Genomic DNA, 26,435 nt, shown 5'->3' on the forward strand with positions numbered 1-26,435 from the left:
TTCCAACGGCCCTGTAAAATGTCACAACCCTTAATCACAATGTCACAAAGCCCTGGGTGTGTTGCCTAGTGTTACACATGACTAGTATATGACCTAACTATATGGGCAGTTTATGGTTTTAGAATTCCCCTCCTCCCTCCCTCTTGCTCCCCCTGGTTTGTGGTTTTTTCCTTTATAAGCTCTGTGAAAATTCAGGTCGTGGTCGAACTCCACTGCCCCTGCGTGGGATACGAGTCTCCACCCCAGTGCACTGGTTACTATCGATAAACCTCATGTAATTACAGCAAGGACGGTCTTGTGTGAGTTCTTGGGGGGTTGCGTCATCCCGAGACTTGAGTGAGGGTCTCCCCACTCTGGGGGTCTTTCATTGGGGGCTCGTCCGGGATGGGTGACCACCCTCGTCTCCAAAGACCCACTTGGAGGTGAGATAGCGTCTGTGTCTTTGTCTGTGTCTGTGTTTTGTGCCGGCTAAACTCTGGGTCTGTATTTGCTACTCTGGGTCTGTATTTGCTCGCGAGTTCTGGAGTTCTGGTTTCGCAGTCACTCCCATCTCGGGCTGAGAGGGAGGCTCGTTTCTCAGGAGAGAAGCGAGTGTGAGCGGTAGACGTGCCTGGGGCTCACTGATTGCACTGCCCTGGGAGACGTCTCAGGAGGTGAGGAGGGACCCCAGGGACGCCTGGGAGATTCCCATCTGGGTGCTTGTGAGGATTCAGTGATTCTCCTGGGTTGGAGAAAAGACCTGCCCTCCTGGCCATCTGTATTTCCAGAGTGGTTTTTGTCTGTGTGTCTTAGGTCTTTGTTTTGTGTTCTGGTTGGGAAAGAAGAGTGATGTGGAATCCGCTCCCCTTCATCTGTTTTTGGTGAGCTCACGGAAGCTCCCATCTGAATCAGTTTGGTTTTGTGGTGATCTTGCGGTGGCCAGTTGTCTTTTGTTTTTGTGCGCACTTCTGTTTTTTTGTCTGTTAATCTTTTGAGAAGCCTAGTGTCATTTGGAGGCTGGTTCTCTTGAGAGGCAAAGCCACCAAGCTGACACTGAAGAGAGGTACTCCTGAAGGGAAAATCTAAGTCCAGAGAGACAGCCGGTAACAGATAGGCTGCCCCTCTGCTCGCCTTTCTGTTTCATAGACAAAGTTGTGCTTATATTTACAATGGCCTTTTTGTCCCAAGAGAGCCTCCTGGTTTAGTTGTGTGACTGAATGCTGTTTGCCCTCTTCAGTAGACCTCTATTCTCAAGATTCTCTTGTTTTCTCACCATCCCATTTGAGATGCTTGTTAGTAGCTGTTACAGGTCTTCTTTACCACTGAGGAAAGACGGAATCCTACTAGAGGCTAGAAAAAATGTTCCAGACACGGATAGAAGGCCCTCACTTCTGCCTGCTCTCTTCAGGACGCCTGAAGGTAGGGGAGTGCTCAGGTCTGCCGCCAGGCTCCAAGGGTGGGTCTCTGAGGGGTTGGAAAGTGCCCCACCAATCTGGCCAAGATAAGGAAAGGATATGAAGAGAATGTTACAGAAACTTGAAGGGTTAAGTTAAGTTGCTGAGAGTTAGTATAAGTTACAGAGAAAGTAAGGTTGAAAGAGAAAAGAAGGTAAAAAGAGCAGAAAGCTAGGGAAGAAAAGAGACAAAAAGAAGAGGAAGTTAGAGAGCTAAAGAGAGATAAAAGATGAGAGAGGAACATATACTGGCCACAGTAGTTAGGGAACCTAGGAAGATAGTACCTGGCAACAGAAGAGAATTCCTGGCTAAAGATCAGTGTGCCTAATGCAAAGAAAAAGGACACTGGGTCAAGGACTATCCAAGAAAGAACAAGAGGGGCCACTGGAGAGCTTCTTGGTCCTAGAGTGCTGGCTATGTACAGAGATAGAAGGGAAGTGTGGATACAGGGACCCAATGCTCTGTGCTCCTATGCCCCCCAGTGGGCCAATATCCAAAGACCTTGAGTGTAAGGGGCTACTGGCAACTAACAATACTTATGGACTACCCCCAAGAACAGTGGACCTTGGCGTGGGCGGGTAACCCACTAGTTCATAGTCATCCCTGACTGCCCCCATCCCTTGCTCATGAGAAAATTGCTCCCCAAAATGGCTTGCGTGGGCTGAAATGGCTGGGTGAGGCCATGTGTATGCATATCTACAGACTGTGTATGTGGAGCTTAAGACCTGTCTCAGTGCACCAGTACCTGATGCTGGGAGATGAATGGCTTAGCGCTGTTCTGCTTGGAACATATCACTCCTGCCAGCCGGGCACTAACAATTATCACCCAATCCAGGACTTAAACTGTGATAGAGTGGCTGATGTTTGCCTTTGAATAGAGTGTCCCAAAAGATGGGACCACTGGTCAGCTGCCATGGACTAGATTCTCCACCGGGTGGGGACAATCTGGTCACCTTGCTGCCCAGTCCGGACCTGGAGCCACCACAGCACGAGTGTCAAGCACTGGCAGAAGCCCATGGGTGGAGGAAAGACCTCTGCGACTGGCTGATTGACCACTGCTGAAAGCCGAGGACCTTGTCACAGACGGGAACAGTTCTCTTCATGAATGAAGGTCAGAGATAAGTGGGTGCTGCCATGGTGGACAACACAATGTCATCTGGGATGGCTGAACCTCAATCCCCCAGCACATCAGCACTGCAGATGCCTTTACCATCTCTTGGATGCCCTGGTGAAGCCAACAACTGTGAGTACTATTCATTGCCCAGGAAAACAGGAGGGAAGAGATTCAGTGACATGGGGCAGTAACAAAGCAGATAAAGTGGCTCGGGAAATGGCTATGCAGGAGCCTATCCTGGTTACAGGCCTGCAAGAGACAGCCACTGGGAACTGGGATTGGATTAAGGGATGGCCTCACTTAGAATGTACAACAGAAGAAAAGGCCCAAATTGCTTTAAAAAAAAAAAAAAAAAAAAAAAGAGACAATGACACACTTGAGGGGAAAGCTATACTCCCCAGAGAACAAAGAAAAGACTCACTTTGCCAAATACAGAAATGGACTCATTTAGGAGATAAAAAGTTTGTCCAAGTAGTTAAGTGTATGTAATAGACTTTAAGATTTTGGCCAGAGAGGCAGTAGAAAGTATAAGGTATGTCAATAAGTGAATGCTTAGCAAGCAAACAGGGCAAAGAGACCTAGAGAGTTTAGTGAAAAGTCGAAGTGAACTTCACTGAGATAAAACCAGAAAAATATAATCACAAGTATCCCCTAGTGCTTGTAGATACTTTTTCAGGAATAGATAGAAGCTTTCCTCACCAAACGAGAGACGGCCTCTGCAATCATCAAGAAGATACTGGAAGAAATCTTCCCCCGATTTGGAATGCCCAAGGTAATCTGGTCAGACAACAGCCCTACTTTCGTTGCCAAGGTAAGCCAGGGTGTGGCCAAGTATTTAGAGGTCGATTGGAAATTACATTGTATTTACAGACCTCAAAGTTCAGGACAGGTAGAGTAAATAAATAGAACTCTAAAAGAGACCCTGACCAAATTGACCATGGAGACTGGCACAGACTGGGTGATACTCCTTCCTTCTTGCTCTCTTCAGAGCAAGAAATACCCCTTCCAGATTCAGCCTTACCCCTTTGAGATCTTAAATGGGGCCTCAGCCCCCCTGACTGTATTAGATGATGTTACTGAACCAACATGTCATAGTGCCATAGTAATAATGATTTGTGTGCCAGGCTAAAAGACCTACAGGTGATAAATCTGCTCACAGCTGACAGCAGCCTATGCCCCGGAGACCCCTGAGACATCCCATCAGTTCCAGGTCGGAGACTGCAGCTACACTGAGCCCAGACATTCGAGCCTCGCTGGAAAGGACTGTACCTGGTGCTGCTGACCACCCTGACAGCTGTCAATTCTCAGCCCTCACCAGCCGTGTACTAGCTGTTGGGGCTGAGAGCTGGGACCTAGAGGGAAATTCAGTCATGTTTGTCCTGGGTTCTATCAAGATAGGTGTGGGATAGGCTTGATTTCCATTACAAATGATGTAACGCTACATACGTTAGTACTCCTAACACTTCTTGGGACTGTGCCTCAGGGATCACAATCTATATAAGTTTAGAAGTTCTAAAAGCTAGTCATGACCTTGGTATGCAGGTTTAGATAGTGTCCAGATTGGAATCCTGATGCTAACGACTTAGTAAGACACAAAAAAAAAAAAGAAGAAGAATTACTTAGGGCTAAGGCTATCTAGGTGCTGCAAGGGCAGCACAAGGACATCTGCTGTTACAATACAAGGCTTATAGAGAATTCAGAACTGCCATTCAGGAGTAATTAAAGACTCCATGAATAAACTTAGAAAAAGGTTAGACAAAAGGCAGACAGAGAAGCGCATCAGGGATGGTTTAAAAGTTGGTTTAATAAGTCCCCATGGTTAACCACTCTCCTCTCTACTTTAGTTGGGCCCATTATAATTCTCATGCTTCTACTTACTTTCGGGCCATGTATACTCAATAGGCTGGTGGCTTTTATAAAAGAAAGAGTGAGTGCTGTTCAGGTACTGGTCCTGCGACAACAGTACCAAGAGCTACAATGGGATGAACAGTGGCTCTAGGATTAGAGCGATAAAAAGAAAAAGTGGGGAATGAAGAATTAAAAAATTAATAATAAGCCGCCTAACTACCCCAAAAGAAGAAGTGGGGTCTGTAAGAGCTTGAACTTTTCACCCTCCCCTGCTGTACAATGGTTCCCGGAACATTCTTGCATGAAAAGTTTCCTGGAACAGCCACAATGACCCATAGCCTCCGGCCACAATGTTCCAACGGCCCTGTAAAATGTCACAACCCTTAATCACAATGTCACAAAGCCCTGGGTGTGTTGCCTAGTGTTACACATGACTAGTATATGACCTAACTATATGGGCAGTTTATGGTTTTAGAATTCCCTCCTCCCTCCCCTCTTGCTCCCCCTGGTTTGTGGTTTTTTCCTTTATAAGCTCTGTGAAAATTCAGGTCGTGGTCGAACTCCACTGCCCCTGCGTGGGATCTGAGTCTCGACCCCAGTGCACTGTTACTATCGATAAACCTCATGTAATTACAGCAAGGACGGTCTTGTGTGAGTTCTTGGGGGGTTGCGTCATCCCGAGACTTGAGTGAGGGTCTCCCCACTCTGGGGGTCTTTCAGAGCCTGCTGCTTGAGGATTATGTTATATGCTGAAGATCACTGAGACATTCAGCCACATGGACTGAACCACTAGAGTATTCTTCAACTTTCCATGGGTACACAGACACTTTCTATGTACAGAGACTCAATCTATCAATTCTGTCCATATGGAGATCCTAGACTAAGACAGCTGTGGTTTCTGTTGTTTTCCACCTTCCCACTGAGGAAGACGTGCTGGGTAAAAATAGTGCTCCACAATGTTTGTCATCTGTTTCCTGCTTTCCTTCAAGTCTTGTCTTATACCTCCCAGGTGAAAGTAGTTGAACTTAGCAGGAAGCCACAAGACAAAAATCTTGTTCCCTAAAATCTCTCTTTAACGCTTAATATTCTGAGCACCCTTCCACTTGTGGGACATATTGATAATTCCCCTGCAAGCTAACCACCTTGATTCCAGGAGGAAAAGGGAAGGAAGTGCTGTGATGGGAGCCCAGGCAAGCTCTGACATCACAGGAGAGGTGAGAGCATGATCAAGGCCCGCAGAGGGGAGGAGCAGGCAGCTGCGCAGCAAGGAGCTGGAGTGGTGGGGGCCTCCCAGGAACTGGCTGTGGTAGCTATTGGAGAACAAGAAAAAGTGCTACTGAAATGCGAATCTCTATGCGTCCGGAAAGGGTCCGGCCCTGGACTGGAAGCCCGGCCCAGGAACCACTGTGTTCAGCACACTCTAACCCTAGGGAGGCGCTCTAGCGGCTCAAGACTCACTGGCCAATCAGAGTCTCCAGACCGACCTGTCAGTCAGAGGAGAAGGAGGGCTCTTCCAGGTGCCGGACCGCAAGTCCAGCTCTGCAGCAGGCTTGAGTGGTTCCGTGTGACGTGCTCTGTGCGCTGCAGTTTGGTGCGGCGAGGGAGCTCAGGCGAGGTCTGCAGTCACGGCATGGTGAGAGCAGGGTCACTGCCCACGAAGGGACAGAGCAGCGGGAGCGAGAGTGGTGGGTCCTCCCCAGAGGCTGTGCGGGAAGATAGGCACAAGTGCTACCGAAATGCACACCTCTGCATATCTGGAAATGGTCTGACCCTGGTCTGAAAGCCTAGACCTGGAACACTACGCCCTGTTCCCTCAGCACACTCTAACCCAAAGAGAGGTGCTCAAGCTGTTCAAGACTTGTTGGGTAATCAGAGCCTGCAAGCGGACCTGCCAGTCAGAAGAGGAGGGGGATTTTGTTTTCCCCCGGGTGCCCTGCTGCAGGATTCGTTCTGTAGCTGAGCAGGTTTGAATGATTTGCTACGCAGTGCTCAGTGCGCTGCTTATGGGTGCTGTGAGGGGAGATCAGGCAAGCTCCAAAAGTCCTGAGGTCGTGAGCGAAAGGTCATTGCCCACAAGGGGGAGGAGCAGGCAGAAGAGCGCTGGGAGCCGGAGTGGTGGGTCCTTCCTGGGACTGGGTGAGAAGCAGCAGCCTATTTGCAGCCCCCTCTGAAGTCTTTCGGTGTCCTTGGACCTGGCGGTGGCTTTGGAATTACTTCACTTCGGAGGCTGGAGTCTTGTGTGTAGAAATATCCTTGGCAGGAAACCATGCTTAGAGAGCCCCCCTTTCTCTTGTGTCTTCTACAAGTTCTGCCCTTAGCATTTAACATTTAGGTGTCAGATCCATTTGGAGTTAACGTTGTGGAGGTTGTACAAGGTATATCAAGTGTTGGGTAGCAGCACTCCAATACTTAGCTGCGACGTAGGAGAGGAGACTAGATGATGTAAAAGATTTACCAATGCATACAAATAGTAAGTGACATCAAATAACATTTAAGCTAAGACACCCTACAGACAAGAAGCACGCTAACCAGGCCTAGTAGAGATTAAGAGGCTAGGATACACATGTTTGTTGACCATGATTGTCCAGAAATTTGGCTCCAAACGATAACAAAGGAGACCCCCTGATTTACAATCACTCATGAGGTTCGTTGTCACATCCAAGAACAGGCCTCTAACAAGCTGCCCAGGGGGCATTACATGGTCATAACCAACATTAAGACCTGATGTGCCCTATAGGTACATTTTCTCCTGTTCTGCCACATGGGCAAGACTACACTGGGTGATAACTCTTTGAAAACACAACACGGTTCTGTTAAGGACTGGCCTGGTCAAGCAAGTCTTTCCAGGAGGCCCTCGTGTATGGAGAATGACAGCTTTTTCTCAGGCCCAGGAACATGCTTGTCAGAGCTAGCAACAGCTTGGGGAGGGAGCTTCCCCTAAGGCCCTGATTTATTGAGAATAAAATAGAGCTCCTTCTCTGTAACGGTTTGTATATGATCTGCCCAGGGAGTGGCACTATCAGAAGATGTGGTCCTGTTGAAGTAGGTGTGTCATTGGGTGTGGGGTTTAAGACCCCCATCCTAGCTATCTGGAAGTCAGTGTTCTGCTAGCAGCTGTCAGATGAAGAAGTAGAACTCTCAGCTCCTCCCGCACCATGCCTGTCTGGACACTTGTATGTGTATAGCCATCTCTTTCTTTGGGCTAGAGAAGTTTTCTAGGACTTTGTTGAAGATGTTTTCTGGCACTTTGAGCTGAGAATCTTCATCCACTTCTATCCCTATTACTCTTAGGTTTGGTTTTTTTCATAGTGTCCCAAGTATCCTGGTTATTTTGAGTTAGAAATTTTTTACATTTAGCGTTTTCTTTGACTGATGTATCAGTGTCTTCTATGGTATGTTGTATGCCTGAGATTCTCTCTTCTATCTCTTGTATTCTGTGGGTGATGTTTGCATCTGTAATTCCTGTTCTCTTTCCTAGGTTATCTATCTGCAGGGTTGCCTCCATTTATGTTTCCTTTCGTGCTTCCATTTCCATTTTAGGTCTTGAGCCATTTTATCCTCATCCTTCACCTGTTTAATTGTATTTTCCTATATTTTTAAAGGGATTTATTTACTTATTTCCTCTTTAAGAGCTTCTACCTATTTGATTATATTTTCCTGTATTTCTTTAAGTGATTTATTTATATCCTCTTTAAAGGCCTTTATCATCTTCATGAGGTGAGATTTTTGGTCCCAGTGTTGCTCCTCAGGTGTGTTAGGATCCAGGGCTTGCCATAGTGGTAGAACTGGTATCTGATGTTGTCATTTTGCACTGCTTCTGTTGGCTATGTTCTTGCATTTGCTTTTTGCCATCTGGCTGACTCTGGTGTTGGTGCCTGGTAGTCCCTGGGTAAGTAAGCCTCTGGGACTCGTTGTCCTGGATAACTGCAAGCCTCCCCAAAGGGCAGCAGAGCTGTGGGTTGGAGTATGTGGTGCAGAGCCTCACTTGCAGGTGCAGGTATGGATTGGAAGGAAGAGGGGTCTCTGATAAGTCAGGGCAGAACCGTTGCTGCTGGGTTTGCTGTGGTCCCCGCATGCAGGAGGACTGGGTCACAGGGGTCTCACCTATGTTTCTCAGTTTCAAGCAGGACTCAAGGGAGGCAGGCAGAGCTGTGTGGGGTATGTAGTGTTTTTCTAATCTGAAATTGTATGTGGGGATGTGTACTGGCAGGACCACTGATAGGGACAGTATTACTATTTAAAATTCATTTTATTTCTGCATCTTTGCTCTAATTTCTTATTTGTTTCTGTTTTCCAGTCATTAAGAATTTTATTCCTTTTTCTCAAGTGCTTTCATATTTCTGTTTAGAGTAACATCTCCTCTTGCTCATTCTTTGGTCATGCTATATAGTTAAGATTTGCTTTGAACCCCTAATCCTGCCTCTGATGCCCAGTGCCTAGAAGAGTGTCCCAAAACTCCTCTCAGGCTAGACCCTGACTGTAAATGAGTTAGAAAGAAAATAGACCAGTGAATGTGTGGCCTCTAAACTCTCTCTGACTTTTTCAGGGGAATTAAAAAACAAAGAGTGACCTGTGTATGAGTTGGGTTCACTGATGAACTCCATAGCTGTTGTAGTCACAGCACAGAAAGGGATGGAGAGAAAGAAAATGAGAAATGTTAAAACTACTGTTTTAGCAGTAGTTGGCATTAGCAATGTCGGGTAATCAGTAAAATTCCAAACTGGCCATTTTGGAGTGTTCCCAGACCAAGGCAGTCCAAGAATCTGAATGAGAAGCTAAACTTATTTCCAGAAGCCCAATCAACCAACATAGACAATCTGGAAAAGCAGGTGTCGCTGTGCCTAACAGGAATGGTGCTTTTCCTCTCTGAAAACACACCCTGAAAGAAAAGCTGGAAATAATACTTGGTGTGCTCTAATAAGTATGTCTAGTCCCTGAAGAATATTGGAGCATAAAGCCTGTTTCCACTTTTGAAAATAGTTTTTGAGATTATAATTAAATAATTTCAACCTTCTCCCCTGGACTTCTCCATTCCCCCTACTGTTAAGTCTCAAACCCTGAGACAAATGGTTGAGGTGCCTATGTAACAGATCAATGCAGACTTGGCTGCAGGTCCTTCTCCCTTGTTTTGGTTACTTGGTCTTTTTTATCTGTCATTTAACCTCCTGGTTTGTAGGTCTGGTTCTCCCTCTGCTCTCCCCTTTCCTCAAATGGCTCAGGGTCCTGCCTACTCTGGACTCTCCCCGATGTCCTTGCCTCTGTCATTGCTCTCCTTTTATCTGTAATCAACTCCATGTTCTACTGTCTCTAGCAGCAGCCATGACCTTTCCTTTTTATTTCTTTTGTCACTCGCTTCCCATGTTACTGCTCCTTGCTTTAAACTTCATGGCCACTTTTGCTTTAATTGTTGTTAATGTTTGATTTTGACTGAAGTTTGGTTGCGGGATTTCCCAGCTATGAGGGAGATGTTAGTGTGTAATGGACCCCGTGTCTTGGAAGAAAAACAGAAAGTGCTCTAGAAATTGCACTGAAGTGCCAACTTCCCAGACTAGGTTTCTCTCTGCCCCTAGGATAGCAGGGCAGAGCTGTGAAGGCCTCAGTTGTCTGGGTCTTTCCGTCACCAAGTAGAGGAGATGCTATTGTCCTGAGGCCCAGCTCTGATGTCCAAGATAATGAGGGACTCTGGGTAGACCCAGCAATCAGGACCAGCCGTGGGAGGTACCTTGCAGGTTCTTTCCAGTATTCTTCTCTTTTGCAACTACAGGGAGCTATGAGGAGGACCACAGACCATGCCGTGGTGAGTGTAGTCCTCCTCATAGCTCCCCAGGCCAGAAGGATCAGATCTGCTGATCTATCCATATCTGATCCACTGGGACTGAGACAGAATGTGGGTCAGACGTGGTTATGTGGGTTCAGGTGGTGACTGGGCAGAGAGAGGCCCTTAGACTCAGACCCTCTCTGTGTAGGATTCCCTCAGGCAGGGCATACTCTGCAACACGGGCAGTGGTAAATGTGGTGCTTATAATATCTCTATCTAGTGTGCGCACACTGGCGTTGCTTTCAGTGTGTAGTAGGAAGACAGACTGGGAAACTGAAGTCTGGTTTCTAGAAGTTCTGAACATTGCGTTCCACATTCAATTTTGTGGGATATTTTATAAATCGTTTAGATACTGGTAGGAAAGAGCTGATGGGTTCATCCTTCAGCAATACGTGATTAGAGTCTTTTTGCATTCCCACCCCCCCAGCCACAGTGGTGTGACGCAGGGAAATTCAATTCCGGGCTACAGAGGGAGCTTCTGAGATGCAGGGGTTTGTCCGTGTGCACGGTGTTGTGTGATGTGGGTAAGGCAGACTCCTCATCGTGTGTCGTGGTCCATGTGGTAGGAAGCAGACATTAAGTTATTCTCCAACACTGCTTTGTGTGTTGTCTTTAGTGAGGCTATGTGTGCTTGAAACCCCAAGGGACACGAGGGCCTGCTGAGGCACAGCTCACCTTTCTGGTCACCTCCATTCTAAAGAGAGACCTCTAGAGCATGGGGCCTCTCTGTTTGTAAAAAAGAAATCAACAGAAGCTGGAGGGTCAGAAATATAACGGTTTTTGGGTAATTTTGAGTTTTTTTGGTTTTTTCTTTGGGTTGTTTTGTTTTGTTTTTTTGTTTGTTTGTTTTTGTAGTTGTAACGTCTGTGCTTATTTACCTTGTGTAATGTACAATCAGGAAACATTTGTCAAGTTCACATTTTTCCTGGTGGACCTTTCCTTAGGTCTTTTATGGAAAGGTTGAATATATTTTACAATTATGGTTTTGGCCTTTTCATCCGGTCCCCTTATTCTTTCACAAATATTGTATTCATTGTTCATTGTTGTAGCTTTGTGGTAAGTACAGAGTTCACATTACCCCATTATGTGTAATATTTCTTTATAATCCTAATGAGAATTCTGAGGGGCTTTTTTTTTTCCCCGCTGTAAATTGTTAGGAATTTCCTTTCGGTTGTATTGGATTTCTGGTGTAAATTGAACATAGCCAACATTTTTTTTAATACATCATTTTAATGGTGTTGTTTATATAGTGTAAAAGAATAAAAGATGTTATTCTAAATAATTATTCATTTAGTTAAATACAATAAGGTTGTGAAACTGAAACTGATGTGAAATGATGTACAAAGGCATAGAAATAGGACTTCAGTGAATACATTATCCTGGTCACGTAAAAGTTCTTGCACCAAGTACAATTTAAATAGGAAGAATAAAAGTGAAAATAAAACATGATCCAGAACCATTCGTTAAACACTGAATGTGAGTGTGACTTGGGATTGTGTGTTAGTACACTAAATAAACTCTGAGAGCAGTAGGTTGGGATTGTCCACAGATATTAACTAAAGTTAGTTAAAACCATGTTGCATTGTTACAGTTGATGTAAAATTACAAGCATTCACTGTATGTATTATGATGCAGGTGGACATATTACCTACACTCACAGTACCCCATTACCACAAACACATCCTCATTCTATGTTTTTGTGTACCTACACTATACAGAGTTCTCATAAAAATAACAATATTGCCCTGGATCCCACTAATATTGTCAGTGTGTTTTCCATGCATTTGAAATTAATTTTAAGAAGTATCAGAATTCTTATTCTCCTTGAGTTATGTTCATGGTGGCTTGAGTTATAAAATAACGTAAATGCTCATTTTCTCAGGACAAGCTGGGTGCCTGAGGAGGGCACTGTGCTAAGTGAATGAAGACAAAGAGCGAAGGCCAAAGGATTCTAAAGAACTCTCACAGTCAGTGCTGAGTGGGTTACAAAGCAGCACGTGGAGTTATAGCTCTTGCAGGATCGATAAATCCTCTTTCTCCCATCTGAATTTTATCTTTAATAAACTCTCATTTGTCAGATGGATGTGAGAACTTCTTCGGCCTATACTTAAGATAGCCATATAAAATGAAGGGCGGAAAGAATAGAGAATCAAGCCAAAGCAATTACCTTCAAAGGCTTTTTTCTGATTATTGTTTTAGTTTATTATGGAAAAGGAAAACTAAATTTCAAGCTTTTATAGCAAGAGAGATGAGAAGAAAATGTGCTGTTATTGTATCCTGTAAATGTGGAGAAGCCACTTTATTTGGATGGTATGAGAGCTTTCTGCCAAAGAGTCAGACTGCTTGAAAAAGGAAAAATGGGGTTAAGAAATAGACTGACTTATTATGTTTGAATTTAAATAATGACAAAAAAATTTTACTTTAACAAAGATTCAATAGTCTTAGGCAAGTGACAGATCTCTCTCTTTTGTTCTAATCAAATTACCCACCCTTTTGCTTTGGAGAACTTGTTTAAACATTTAACATTTTTATATATCAGTTTATATGTCTAATGCATTATATATGTGGTGGTTAATGTATATATATATATGTTTTAACATACTTATATGTTAATGTATATATAATTTCTCTAGCAATACTGTATAAGAATATATACATATATATGTATTTCTATTATTTGAATAGTCTTTCAAGTTTTCCTTAAAGAGGAACAAGAATACTGTTTTAGAATTGAAGCAGTAGGAGCCTCTGTAATTCCGCCATCCAAACTACTACTAAAAGCTAACACAAGAGAGTGACCTGGGTCTGTTTCCTACGTAGTGTATATTTCACATTGCTGAAAGTGAAGCTTCTGACCTCAGAAATCTAGACAGGCCCAGGAATGAACTTGTCATGAACTCCTGTGCGATGGTCATCCTCTACATAAACAGAGAGAGACCTGTATCTATCAGAATCTTCCTTTTCCTGTCTTCATGACTCTGCTTCTCTTCGTTCATTATTGCTTCCAGTCTTTGCACTTTCATTCAGGGAAAATTGAATTAACGTTTTTTATTCAAATAGGTTCTTCTCTCATTACAGTCTATTTTGACCAATTTTCCTTCCCTCCACTCCTCCTAAATCCAGCCTACCTCCCATCTCCCCCAGATCCACTTCCCCTCTTTTTCAGGCCTCTGAGAGAGGACAGGTGAACAAGAGCAAACAATATACAAAATAAAAGACAAAGCATTGGACCTAATGTAGAAGGCCAACCAATAGAACTCTCAGCTCCTCCTGTACCACCCCTGCCTGGATGCTGCCATGCTCCCACCTTAATGATGATGGAATGACTCTCTGAACCTGTAAGCCAGCCTCGATTAAATGTTCTTTATGAGACTTGCATTAGTGATGGTGTCTGTTCACAACAGAAAACCCTAACTAAGATAGAAGTTGGTACCAAGGACTGGGTGTTGCTGTGATAGGCCTGACTATGCTTTTGTTTGGAAGAATGTGGATTTTTGGACTTTGTATTTGGAAAGCAGTGGAATGCTTTAAATGGGGCTTAATGGGCTGTCCTAGTAGGAATATGGAAGACTGAGAATGGTTTGAATTGTGCAGGCCTGACCCAAGAAGTTTCAGTGGAGAATTTCAATATGTGGTCTAGAGACTGTTTTTATGGTGTTTTGGTGAAGACTGTGACTACTTCTTGCCCTTGTCTGAAGAGTCAGCCTGAGGCTAAGGTGAAGAAATTTAGATTAATTGCACTGACAAAGGAAGTCTCAGAGACACCCATCGTAGACTTTGTTCTCTGGTTCAGTCTCATGAAGAGCATTTTAAAAAAGCATAGCAAGCTGAGAAAGGGGAAATATAAAATGTATGGCTCAAGCATAAAAAGGATACCAGGATGTAAAATGGAGCTGCATCCTTGTGTTCAAGGACATTAAATTGATGGAAACAATTAATGGAATAGTGATTTTTGGGGCAAGATCCCACCCAGCTAAATTTAGGTCCAGGCATGGTAGTATAAGCCATTAATCAACCCCAGGAGGCAGAGACAAACAGATCTCTGAGTTCAAGGCCAGTCTAGAGCAAGTTCTAGGTGAAGGAAAACTTAAATCCAGGTTTGGTAGATCATCACACCTTTAATCCCAGGCATGCAGATCTCTGAGTTCAAAGTCAGTCTATGGAGCAAGTTCCAGGACAGCCAAACTTAGGCAGTGGAGGAGTTGGAACACAGAAAGCTGGTGATGATGTAATAGAACAAGGGGGCATGTTCTAGCCCCAGCAAGCAGCAGAACTTGGCAGCTTCTGCCATGTAGCTCTGGCTATAGAGTCAAGAAGGGACTACTGGGACAGTTGGTGCTAGTTAACTAGAGCTAAGAAGCTAGTGATGATTAAGAAGAGACCAGAATCACCGAACTGAAATCTTCTGGGGATTATTTTGTGAGAGCACAAAGAAGCTGTGTTCCAGAGATAGCAAGGATTTACCTTGTGCTTCAGCTGTACTTGGTAATGTGAGTCACCTGGGGAGTACTGGTTTTGAAGGCATGAAGAGGTCATAAAGAACAGCTGGGGCTTGGCACTGTGAGAAGCCATGGAAGGCCATTGGTGAAAGTGCAATCTCAGTTGCAGCTGATGGCCCAGGACTGAAGGGGTCATGCAAAGGATTTGAGACTTGACACCATGAAGAGAGCCTATGAGAGGCTATTGGTGAAGCCTAGTTGCAGCAGAAGACCCCCAGCATATTGGAGATGCCAGTACTGTGGGATGATCACCAAGAACAGCAGTGGCAGTGGGGTGGGTCAAGCTGAGCTTAGAGTGCTACGGAGGGCAGAGTTTAGAGGAGCCCAGAAGATCATGTGGGGGCCCCAGACCTTGAAACGAGAAATTGTAACCCTGAGGTTGCCTTGGAGACCCCAAGATGTTCAAGATGCCAGAACCCAGGTCTATCTGATGAGAAAAGCTGCTAAGAGGAAGTCGAACCAGCCTGGGCGAAAAAAGTTTATTGCAGCCATCAAAGATGAGAAGAAGGAGTTGGAGATCTGAAGACCACTTTGATATCAGACATAGAGGTTCAGATTTAGAGTTTGCCCAGCTGGTTTCCTGTCTTGCTTTGGGGATTACAGTTAAATGATTGGATGAATCTCATAAGAAACCTTGATCTTTGGACTTTTAACATTGTTGAGACTGCTATAGACTACGGGGACTTTTGAAGTTGGACTAAATGTATTTTTCATTATGATATGTTTAGGTGTGGCACCCATAGACTCATGTTTGAACGAGCCTTTGGGGGTCATGAGTGGAATATCATGATTTACATATGCTTGGCCCAAGGAGTGGCACTATTAGAAAGTGTGGCCCTGTTGGAGTGGGTGTGTCACTATGAGTGCGGCTTTAAGACCCTCATCCTAGCTGCCTGGAAGCCTATATTCTGCTAGCAGCCTTCAGATGAAGAAGTAGAACTCTCAGCCCTTCTTGTACCATGCCTGCCTGGATGCTGCCATGTTCCCATCTTGATGATAATGGACTGAACCTCTGAACCTGTAAGCCATCCTCAATTAAATGTTGTTCTTTATAAGCCTTGCATTGGTCATGGTGTCTGTTCACAGCAGTAAATCCCTAACTAAGACACCCATGCACTCGCTATGCTCGCTATTTAAGTCTCTGAGATTGCTGGCCATCCAGGTAGTGTAAGGCGTGGATTTCCTCTCATGTGTGGGCCACAAGTTAAACCAAACATTGGTTGGCCACTCAAACAGGTTTGGTGCCTCCATGCCACTGCACATCTTACAGGAAGGACAGATTTTAGGGAATGGGGTTAGCTGGGTTTCTGTCCAGGTTTTTCTTTCTGTAGTATGTAGAATACCTTCTTGCCAGTTGTTCAGTTTCTATTGGTTAGTAGGCTTTCTGTTTCTGTAGATGATATGCAGCTTTAATCCATGGTAGTCTGTTAGGATGCAGTTGATTATTTCCATTTTCTAGTATCTGTTGAGACTTGCAGTGTGTTCAAGCATGTCATTGATTTTGGAGAAAATTCCACAGGATGAGAAGAAGATATATTCTTTTGTTCTTGGGTGGAATGTTCTGTAAATATCAGTTGGGTTCATTTGGTTTTTAACATCATTTAGCTGAAGTATTTCTTTAGCTTTTTGTTGTTGTTGGTGGTGGTGGTGGTGGTGTTCATGGTGGTGGTGGTGGTGGTGGTGTGGTGTTTGCTTTCGGTTTTTTGAATCAGGGCTGTTTTGTGTAGCCTAGTCTTTCCTGAAACTCATTGTGTAGACCTGATTGGTCACAAAGTCGGAGTTCCACCTGCCTCTTCCTCCCTGGTGTAGGGATTGAAGGCCTGTGCCACCATGCCTGGTCTCTGTATTTAGTTTTTTACTGGAAGACCTGTCTGTTGTTGAGAATGGGATATTGAATCTCCCATTGCTAGTGCATGCTATTTAAGCTGCAGAAGTGTTTCTTTTACAATGGGGCGGGGGGTGCTGTTATGTTTGGGACATAGATATTAAGAATTGAAATGTTAGGTTCTTAGAACTTTTTTAGTTTGAAGAGTATATACTGTCCTTTTTTGTTTTTGTTTGAAGTCTATTTTGTATATTAAAATGGCTATACCAGCTTGATTCTTACTTCCATTTCCTTAGAATATCTTTTTTCCTACCCTTTACCTTGAGGCATTGTCTATCCTTGATGTTTCTATTATATAATAGGAGGGTGGATCCTGTTTTAGCTCCATTCTATTAGCTGTGACTTTTTATTGGTGGATTAAAGTCATTGAAATTAAGGGATATCAGTGAGCAGTGATCTATTATTCCAAGTATTTCACTGGTGGTGGTCGTCGTGGAATGTATGCGATTCCTTTCCGTTTTGCTGATAATGTGAGATTATTTATGTCGTGTGTTTTCATTTGTAGAGCTAACTTCCTTGGGTTGCATATTTTTCTTCTAGCACCTTGTATAGGGGGTATATTTGCAGGTAGATATTGTCAAATTTGACTTTATTCACAGTGTCTTATTTTCACCATCTTTGGTGACTGAAAAATTTCTGGGTATAATAATCAGGGCTGGCTTCTGTAGTTTCTTAGTCTGCAGCACATGTATCCAAGCTCTTCTGGTGTTTAGAGTCTGCATTGAGAAGACGGGTGTAATCCTAGTAGGTATGCCTTTATATGTTCAAAGTATTTTCTGGTTCTTTGAGCTGGTGTTCTTTTTCTTCCTGTATTCCTATTATTCATAGTTTTTGTCTTCTCATAATGTGCCACAACTCCTGGATGTTCTGACCATGGAATGTTTATGCTTGACATTTTCTTTGATGTATTCATTCCTTCTATTCTATCTGTAATGTCTAAGATTCTACCATCTCTATTCTCTGGGTGAATTTTGCCTCTGCAGTCCTAAAATTTTCATTTCCAGGATTTCCTCGGTGTGTGCTTTCTTTATTGCTTCTATTCCCGTTTTTTGATCTTGGACTATTTTATGTGTTTCCTTCAAGTGTTATTGTTTGTGTTTTCCTTTATTTCTTTAATGAATTTATGTATTTCCTCTTTAGGGATCTTATCATTTTCATATAGTTGGTTTTAAGGTTTTTTTCTTGTGCTTTCAGCCATGTGGGCACATTCAGGACTTGCCGTGGTATGATAATATGTCTCTGTTGGTGAAATATTTCCCTGGCTTTTATTGATTATGTTCCTATTCTGGTGTCTAGACATCTGAGATTGGGGTGATTATAGGTCTTGGTGCTAATTTCTGTGTTTGTCTTGTTTGGGTGGGAGTATTTTCCCCCTGGGTTTCTTTCTGTTTGCTCTCTGAATTTTCTGAAAGTCGGTTTGCTGAGTATTACCTCTTTTACTGACCTAATTGGTGGATGTGTTCCAAGGGGAATGCTTATTAGTGTTGGAGGCTGGGGAATAGGAGGCCATGGAGAGATAATCTTAGCAATCTACTCAAGGTTTAGACACAGGAGAGGGGAAGCTGCCTCTGGTGTTCTATTCCAGTGCTTGCAGCAACTGTGAAAATTTGGTCTGGAGTAACAGATAGTCTGGTCGATCTCTGGACAGCCTGCCTACCTGGTCTTCTGGCAGGATTATTAGATGGTTAAAACTTTCTCATATATTTTTGTCTCTGTGGCCTAATTAGCTTTAGTTTCTCAACATTTCAGAGCCTACGGTCATGTGAGGGAGCCCCCCTCAGTTGAAGGTGTGCCCCATCAGAATGTCTTGTTGCTGTGTCTGAGAGATTATGTTGGCTGATGATTGATGCAGAAAGAATCTTCTACTGAAGGTGGCAATGTCTGTAAGCAGGTGTGCCTGGGTTGGATGGGAAAGTTGCCTGAGCGTGAGACAGTGAGCACACCAGAGAGCAAGCCAGGAAGCAGTTTTTGCCCATTTTTCTAGCATGAGTTTTAATTCTAGGCTCAAAAGTGATGGACTGTGATTTGACAGAACCATCCAAAAACAAAAAAAAAGTTTATCAGCTGTGATGCTTTTGCTTAGAGGATTCAGTCATAGCAGCACAGTAAAAAGTTAGAACAACAACCACAAAATAATATGTAAAAAGGGATTTTGCTGCCGGAGAGAAACTTGAAGTGTTCTCTTTTGGAAGAGTGTCAAAGATGTTAGAAATTAAGGTGACCAATGACATGAAAGGCTGTACACAGAGCTTAATCAGCTGTTCATGTAGGACCTGGAAGATCAGAGATTTAAGAGTAATGTAGGCAAAAGTCAAGGTCATGGGATTTCAGTGAAAAAATTGACTCCATGAGAAATTTACCATGAGGTCATTTGTGTGATACTCTGGCCCCAGATCTTTCTTATTCTGCCCATACCCTGAGAAAATGAGTAAGGCAGACTTAAAGAAAATAACAGACTGATTTCATAGACAAAATATTGAATCTGTTAGATGATTATTGCTAATGACTCAGGACTGTGGTGAAAAAAAACATGTGGGACAGAAATAATGTAGTTTGTGTTTTGTAATTAAAAGCAGCACTAGGTAGTTTCAGGTGGCAGTTAATGCTGAAACAGAAGCATGGGTGTTCAAGGAGATTATCACCATTAAAGAGAAGGCCCAAGTATGTGCCCTTATGGTAATGCTGCTAAGCATTTAATAAGTGGAAGAAGTAGGCAGAGTTAATCCTAGTCCCAGGAAAGAACTTCATATAAAATCTGCTGCAACTGTGCGTCCAGTGTGGCGCGGGGTGTGTCTCAATTTAGACGTCACATTGACAGGAACACCCATCTTGTGCTGGCTCTGGGAGCTCAAAGGTGAGGAATTCTTCCTCTGTGGTTTGGGTTCAGCACACTCACTTCCATCCCTGTCTAACAGCGTCGGAGCTCCAGTGAAGAGATTCTAAGCATTCCTTGGATGAAGCTGTCAGGATGAATCCTTGGTTACCTTTTGAGACCACAGGCTGTTGAGATCCCAGGCTTCAAGGCATCTGCATGGAGAGCAGCATATAGGAGATAGAAATGAGCAAACTGAGATGTATGAGAAGTCGCAGGGATAGGGACAGCTGATCAACTTGAAACTGAAGCCCCAAGTGTCTGAGACAGAGCTACAGGATCTGGTGTTGCCCTGCTGGGTTTGTTGCCATGGTTCAATCTTCCTTCACGGTATCCACATTCCTTTTTCATTGTAATGAGAAGGGGTATTCTGTACCTTTGATTCTATAAGGTGTGGTGATTAAGAGATTGCTTTGAGTGTCAGAAGGAACTTTGGACATTTGAACAGTGTAGGAGTTGTTGCAGAGAATGAGGATCACTGAAGTTAGAATAAATTCATCTTCATCACAGGATGACCACGAGCCAATAGTGACCAGACTTCAAATGCAATAAATTGAATCAAGAAGCTCTCAGATAGTATGATGTCTTTGAGCACTTGTCTCTCTCTTTTGTAATTTTCGGGGGGAGTTTAAGGAAGCTTTTGTAGTAGGAGCCACTCTAGATTCCTTACTGGGGGTGAGATTTGAGTGTCTATAAAGTCAACCCATTTCCTGTTTTTTATGTCTACTCTGTGGTGGATGAACCTTCTCAGCCACATTCAGGCTGGCCTGCCCTCACCATATAGACTATTACTTCAAATCAGCTAAGTTCTATCTGAAGCACTTACTATTCAACAATATGGTATTTGCTAGCCAGATGTTTTCATATTGTCAATTTCGTTAGTTTTGTTTTTGAAGATAAAGTTTCTCTGTGTAACCTTCCCTGTTCTCAAAGTAGAAAGAAGCCCATGCAGACTTTGAACTTAGACATCCACCCGACTCCTGGCTCTAGAGTTCTGGAGGCCAACACGCCTGACTGTTTTATATATATATATATATTATTGGCTGGTGGGCCTGGAGTGTTGGTTCTTGTACAAGTCAAGCATATGCTATTGTGACGACCTTCCTCCACATCTTCAATTTTTAAGTTTGACGGAGAGTATATTCTGTTTGTCAGGACAGCATGCATTCATGATGTTAACAGTACCTGAGCCTTCTGAGTCATAGGATTGCAGATGTGTGACATTATTCTTACCTTTCATGTTTGTTTTGAATTTTTTATTAGTTATTTTATTTACATTTCAAATGTTATCCCCCTTCCCATTTTCCCGTCCACAACCCCCCATCTCCTCCTCCCTCCCCTCCCTGCCTCTTTGAGGATGCTTCCTCACCTGCACACCCACTCCTGCCTCAGTGACCCAGCGTTCCCCTAGCCTGGATCCTCAAGCCTCCACAGGACCAAGGGGCTCCCCTCCCACTGATGCCAGATAAGGCATTCTTCTGCTACATATTCAGCTGGAGCCATGGGTACTCCCTCTTTGGTTGGTGGTTTAGTCCCTGGGTACATGGTGAGGGGGGTCTGGTTGGTTGATATTGCTCTATGAGTTTGCAAACCCCTTTAGCTCCTATAGCCCTTGCCCTAACTTACCCGTTGGGGGTCCCTGCACTCAGTCCAATGGTTGACTGTGTATATCTGCATCTGTATTGGTCCGGCTCTGTCAGAGCCTTTCAGGGGACAGTTATACCAGGCTCCTGTCAGTAAGCACTTCTTGGCATCAGCAGTAGTGACTGGGTTTGGTATCAGCAGATGGGATGGATTCCTAGGTGGGGCAGTCTCTGGATGGCCTTTCCTTTAGTGTCTCTGCATTTCCTTTGAACAGAAGGAATTCTGGATTCATATTTTTGAGGTGAGTGGGTGGCTCCATCCCTCAACTGGGGGCCGTGCCTATCCACTGGATGTGGTTTCTACAGGTTCTTGCTCCCCTTTGTTGGGTATTTTGGCTAATGTCCTCCCTGTTGGGTCCTGGGAACCTCTTGGGTCCCTGGCATCTGGGACTTGCTAGTGGCTACCCCCAGTTCCTCCTCCCCCACTACAACACATCTACTTTCAAATTCCTGAGCCTCTCTATGTCTCCCCCATCTCCTCCCATATCTGAATTGGCCCCCTTTTCCCTCCCCCTCCTCACTCCTCCTCAGGTACCTCTCTCTACTTCCTGAGATTATTGTCTTCCCCCTACTGGGTAGGGCTGTAGCCTCCACAGTTTGGAATGGTCTTTCTTCTTGAGTTTCTGTTGCGGTAAAAATTAAAAAGGGGCACGTCCGGTTCCCATGCATCACCACTCCACACTGGACCCCTGGCATTAGTTCGGGCACTGTGGGGCCATACAGAACTAACATCAATTTATCTCAGCTGCAGCTGGTTCCAGTATGATGCCACGCCACGTTAGCCTAGCTGTCTTCTAGCCCCAGTGGTCTCTCCATTCCCATTGCTAGTCACCCTGGCCAGCCCTGACCAGCCAGGAACTCTGGTCCCAGCTACCTGGTAACACCAAGACTCAACAAACTGTAACCTAACAACCAGATTTATGTGTTGAATTCTCAATCTACGATACATCCACAGAATAAATTCACTGCCAATGAATAAAGATAGAAACTGCCCACCTAGACAAGAGAAAATTGACCTAGACAAGGGAGACCACCTGGATCTGAATCATCTTCCTCCATCATCTCCATCTTGATTCCTCTCCTGCACCTGCTCCTGCTCCTCCTCCTCCTTCCTTCCTAGACTTTAACCTGCCTATCCTTATCCTGGACCTGCCTTGCTGCATAATGACATCATCCTGTAAGTTTCATATGATCTGTGAGTTGTATCGTGGGTATTCCAAGATTCTTTTTGGCTAATATCCACTTATCGGTGAGTAAATACCATGTGTGTTCTTTTGTGATTGGGTTACCTCACTCAGAATATTTTCAAGTTTCATCCATTTGCCTGCGAATTTCATGAAATCATTGTTTTTAATAACTAAGTAGTACTCCAGTGTGTAAATATACTACATATATACTACATTTTCTATGTCCATTCCTCTGTTGAGGGACATCTGGTGAATATTAGTATCTTGCCTGTGTGTATGAATATGCATGTGATGTGTGCCTGTTCCTCATAGTAGTCAGAACATGACCTCAGAATTCCTGAAGTTGGAATAGTAGGTAGTTATTAGTCACCTTGTAAGTACAGTTGATTCCAATTATTTGCAAGACTAGCAAGAGCACTTATTTTACTGGTAAGCCATCATTCCTGCCCTATGTTGCTTATTTATGATTAACATTTATATTTCTAATGTTTTATCCATGTATTCATAACTGTAAGCATGCATTTCCTATTAGTAAGCTCTTACTAATATTACAGTTTAAACTGGGGCACTTAAAGTTTCAGGAAGATGAATACAGAACTGTATTCAATTTTATATCTTTGCAGGAACTTCAGTAAAGACCTCTGAGTTCTTTCTATTTTGTTTGTTTAATTGATTCTTGCAGGGGAATCAAGGTCTTAATATATACCTCTGCATGCCCTGTGTCCCATTACATGGACTAGCCTGGCATCCACCTCAATGAGATAGATTTGTCTCTGGCTCCTGATTGCTGGGATTAAAGGCGTGAGCAAGTACACCCATCTTACCCATCCTTTCTGTTGTCAGTAATCATTCAAATCGTTTCTCTGATATGTACTCCCCATTGTTGATCTGTTTGCTTCTCTCTCTCTCTCTCTCTCTCTCTCTCTCTCTCTCTCTCTCTCTCTCTCTGTTAGTAGGTGTTTCTCTTGCAAGAGTATATCTTATTCAAAGGGCAGAGAAATGACAAGGGTCACTATCCTCTTCAGTTCTCTTCAAAAATTGCTTGGTAATTCCATTATAACATCCGTATTATGGAATAGACGTTGGAAGTACCAGAATTATAAGAATGTATTGTCAATGTAGTATACATTGAGAGTGCTGCCAGTAACAGCCTTTTTGTTGTACACATGTTTGAGATATTTAGGATGCAGTGACCTTTAACGATGTGCATGTGGACTTCACTTCCGAAGAGTGGGCTTTGTTGGATCCTTCCCAGAAAGGTCTTTACAAAGATGTGATGCTGGAGACCTACTGGAACCTCACTGCTATAGGTATGACAGTAAATGTTCCTTTACTTTTAAAAATAAGGGGCAACTCTTTTTGTTATTGATCCTTTATTGTCATTTCAATTGCGAATGAGAAAGAATGCCGTAAATAAATCAGGCTTGGCTCTAAGGTTTAATGAAGATAATAACTTGAATTTTACCTAATTTCCAATTATAGAGCATACGTTTTTCTGATACTATATTTTAGGTTACAGTTTGGAAGACCATAATATTGAAGAACATTTTCAAAGTTCTAGAAGACATGGAAGGTAATTTTTATGTACAAGCTAATACAATTGTGCCTTTGAAGAAATTTTTACTGTGTCATAGAAGAGTTTTAAAAAGCAACATTTTAAAAAGCACTGTTTGAAGTATATTTGTGATTATTAAATTCTCACAAAACCATGTGTATTAGTCAGGGTTTTACTGCTATGAACAGATACCATGACCAAGGCAAATCTTATAAAAACAACATTTAATTGGGGCTGGCATACAGGTTCAGAGGTTCAGTCCAGTATCATCAAGGCAGGATCATGGCAGCATCCAGGCAGGCATGGTGCAGGAGGAGCCGAGTTCTACATCTTCATCTGAAGGCTACTAGTGGAAGACTGACTTCCAGACGACTAGGATGAGGGTCTTAAAGCCCATGCCACAGTGATACACCCACTCCAACAAGACCACACCTCCAAATAATGCCACTCCCTAGGCCAAGCATGTTTAAACCATGACATCATGTATCCCAATGTCAGGTATCTGATTTGTGTTTGCACATCATTCCTCTAAGAAAGAATTCAAGGAAACAATGCCTTAGCAGATGTCACTATTGGAATCATAGCTGTATTAGATCTATGCTACAAAACAGCCAATTTGTTTGGTCTTGTAATACTCAGATATTGTAAAAGTTATACACATTGAATAGGTAATAAGTATATCACCAAAACCTTCTAATAAACAAATCATCCATATTAATTAAAGCTAGTCTTACTCTTATCCCTGTAGTAATGTTGCTAAGTTTGGTGAGAGGGGCAGTTTATGGGAGTCAGGAACGTTGTTGTGGACAAAACCTAATCCCTATACTACATGTCTATGAGAAACAAAAAGTCCTCAAAACTGTGTGAATGCAATGTGGGAACCTTTCATTTGTTATTCTTTCAATAGATGTATCATGTGTCACAATGAATACAGGCCATGTAGACATGGAGATATTGAAAGAAGCAATGCACTTCTTTCTCCAAAAGTAATTTTTAGAAGATATGTAGTCATGTAAGGGTCTGTGATTGACTGAAGAACAATATCCCCTACTCAAATAGTCTGCAAAGGCCAGTGTTGATTCTGCAAAAATCCAGCATTCATCGTCTACCATTCATCAGGATGGAAGACAGAGATGTGAGCGTCACAGGCTTAATGTAAAGCCAATTTGGGGAATTTCAGGGAAGCCTAGGTGTCCTATATCCTGTAGTTTATCCTGGTTGTCTGTATTTTCAGGGGTTTACATGTCTCTGGGAATGGCTAAGGCCCCAGGGAGTTTCCACAGGCAGCCAGTGATGAGGCAGCTCGTGATTGTCTGCCCATGGAGATCTGGATTTTCTAGTAACTGACTTGCCCACACTTTCCAGTTTAGGGAACAGAAACTTAGGCCTTGTCTGGCAACCTGTTGGTTTGGGGCCTGTCATGAAGTTTGCCTGACTTAGTCCTTTCTGTAGTCCCCACCGAGTAAATTTTCTGAATGTGATCTAAGTCTATAATTTATTAGTTTTCCAAGTTTATTGGGAATACAACCCCAAACGCACACTGCAGAAGATCCCTATGAGTCCTGGGAATGTGGAAATTCTTCTGTTTGTCCTGGTTCACGTTACAAATGTAGTTATGACTCACACTACAGGAAAATTTATGAATGCAATCAGCGTGGTAAAGTTCTGCGTTCTTACTGTTCTCTTCTAATATGTGAAAACCATCAAAGAAAAAGGGAAAGGAGGAAAAGGAGTCTATAAATGTAAATCATGCAGTAAATGCTCTTAATGAAAGAACCTCGCTCAAGTCTCAGGATGGCGCGCCCCAGGAAACACGAGAGACCGGTCTTGATGTAAAAGCAAGAGGCCGTTTAATAATAACGAAGCTCCGGGCCAACACGTGTCTCACGCAGGAGACAGAGGAGTTGACCCCGAAACTCAAAAGTCAGGGGTTTATATAGGGAAAGCTAGGGGGTTTTGGCGCGGTTACACACAATTGGCTCATTTAAACATAGCAGTGAGGTTACAACAAAGAAGAAGAGTACGTGCTAGAAGTCAGGGGCTTATCAGGGTCTGGAGGACATAGCTAAAGTATGACCCTGAGTAAGCTGGGGGGGATGTCTTCCTGCCCGATGGTTTATGGGTCAGTCCTTGATAGCCTGAGCTGGTTCCTGCATTCCTTTTCTCTTATCTTTATGGCCTGCTATTCCTGGCTGCAGGGCTTAGCCCTGAGTCTGTGGATTTTGCAGCTTACTCTTTTAATTTTGTATTTTTAAACCTTAAATCCGTATAATTTCCCTTTCATTACTATCATGGGTATCTTCAAAGATGGAAAACTACCCATAATGAAGGGACACCTTAAACAAAGTGATAAAATGCTAAGATCTGATTCTCCTTACAATTAGATCAGATTCTAAAATTAATTCATTCAGATCAAAAGTTTAATTGGTGTAATGAATGTGGTAAAGATTTTACATATACCAATTATCTTTACAGACCTGAAAGAAGTCATACTGAAGAGAAACCCTATGAAGATATGAAGTGTGGTGAAGCCTTTGCACATCGCAGTAGTCTCCGAGCACATGAAAGGACACACACTGGA

General features: G+C 43.3%; 1 protein-coding gene across 2 annotated transcripts; it reads left to right on the top strand.

Annotated features, from left to right (window-relative positions):
- Positions 1-5,949: 5,949 nt before the first annotated feature.
- On the top strand, positions 5,950-26,435 carry LOC116885966 (zinc finger protein 431-like). 2 transcript variants are annotated; one of them, XM_032887301.1, is made up of 3 exons: positions 5,950-6,028; positions 23,483-23,609; positions 23,812-23,876. In XM_032887301.1, the coding sequence occupies exons 1-3, from the start codon at positions 6,026-6,028 to the stop codon at positions 23,874-23,876; spliced, it is 195 nt and encodes a 64-aa protein (XP_032743192.1). In that variant the 5' UTR covers positions 5,950-6,025. The 2 variants fall into 2 exon arrangements, 1 of the variants encoding a protein (XP_032743192.1); XR_004386053.1 differs by lacking the exons at positions 5,950-6,028; positions 23,812-23,876 and adding exons at positions 22,503-23,108; positions 26,330-26,435 and having other exon boundaries at positions 23,256-23,609.

The sequence above is a fragment of the Rattus rattus genome, chromosome 16, assembly GCF_011064425.1.
Source record: "Rattus rattus isolate New Zealand chromosome 16, Rrattus_CSIRO_v1, whole genome shotgun sequence".
Lineage (NCBI taxonomy): Eukaryota > Metazoa > Chordata > Mammalia > Rodentia > Muridae > Rattus > Rattus rattus.

Bases quoted from the DNA above. Each gene is read 5' to 3' on its own strand.
- LOC116885966 (XM_032887301.1), top strand. The intron at 23,610-23,811 runs GTATGACAGTAA...ACTATATTTTAG, and splicing joins CTGGAACCTCACTGCTATAG to GTTACAGTTTGGAAGACCAT.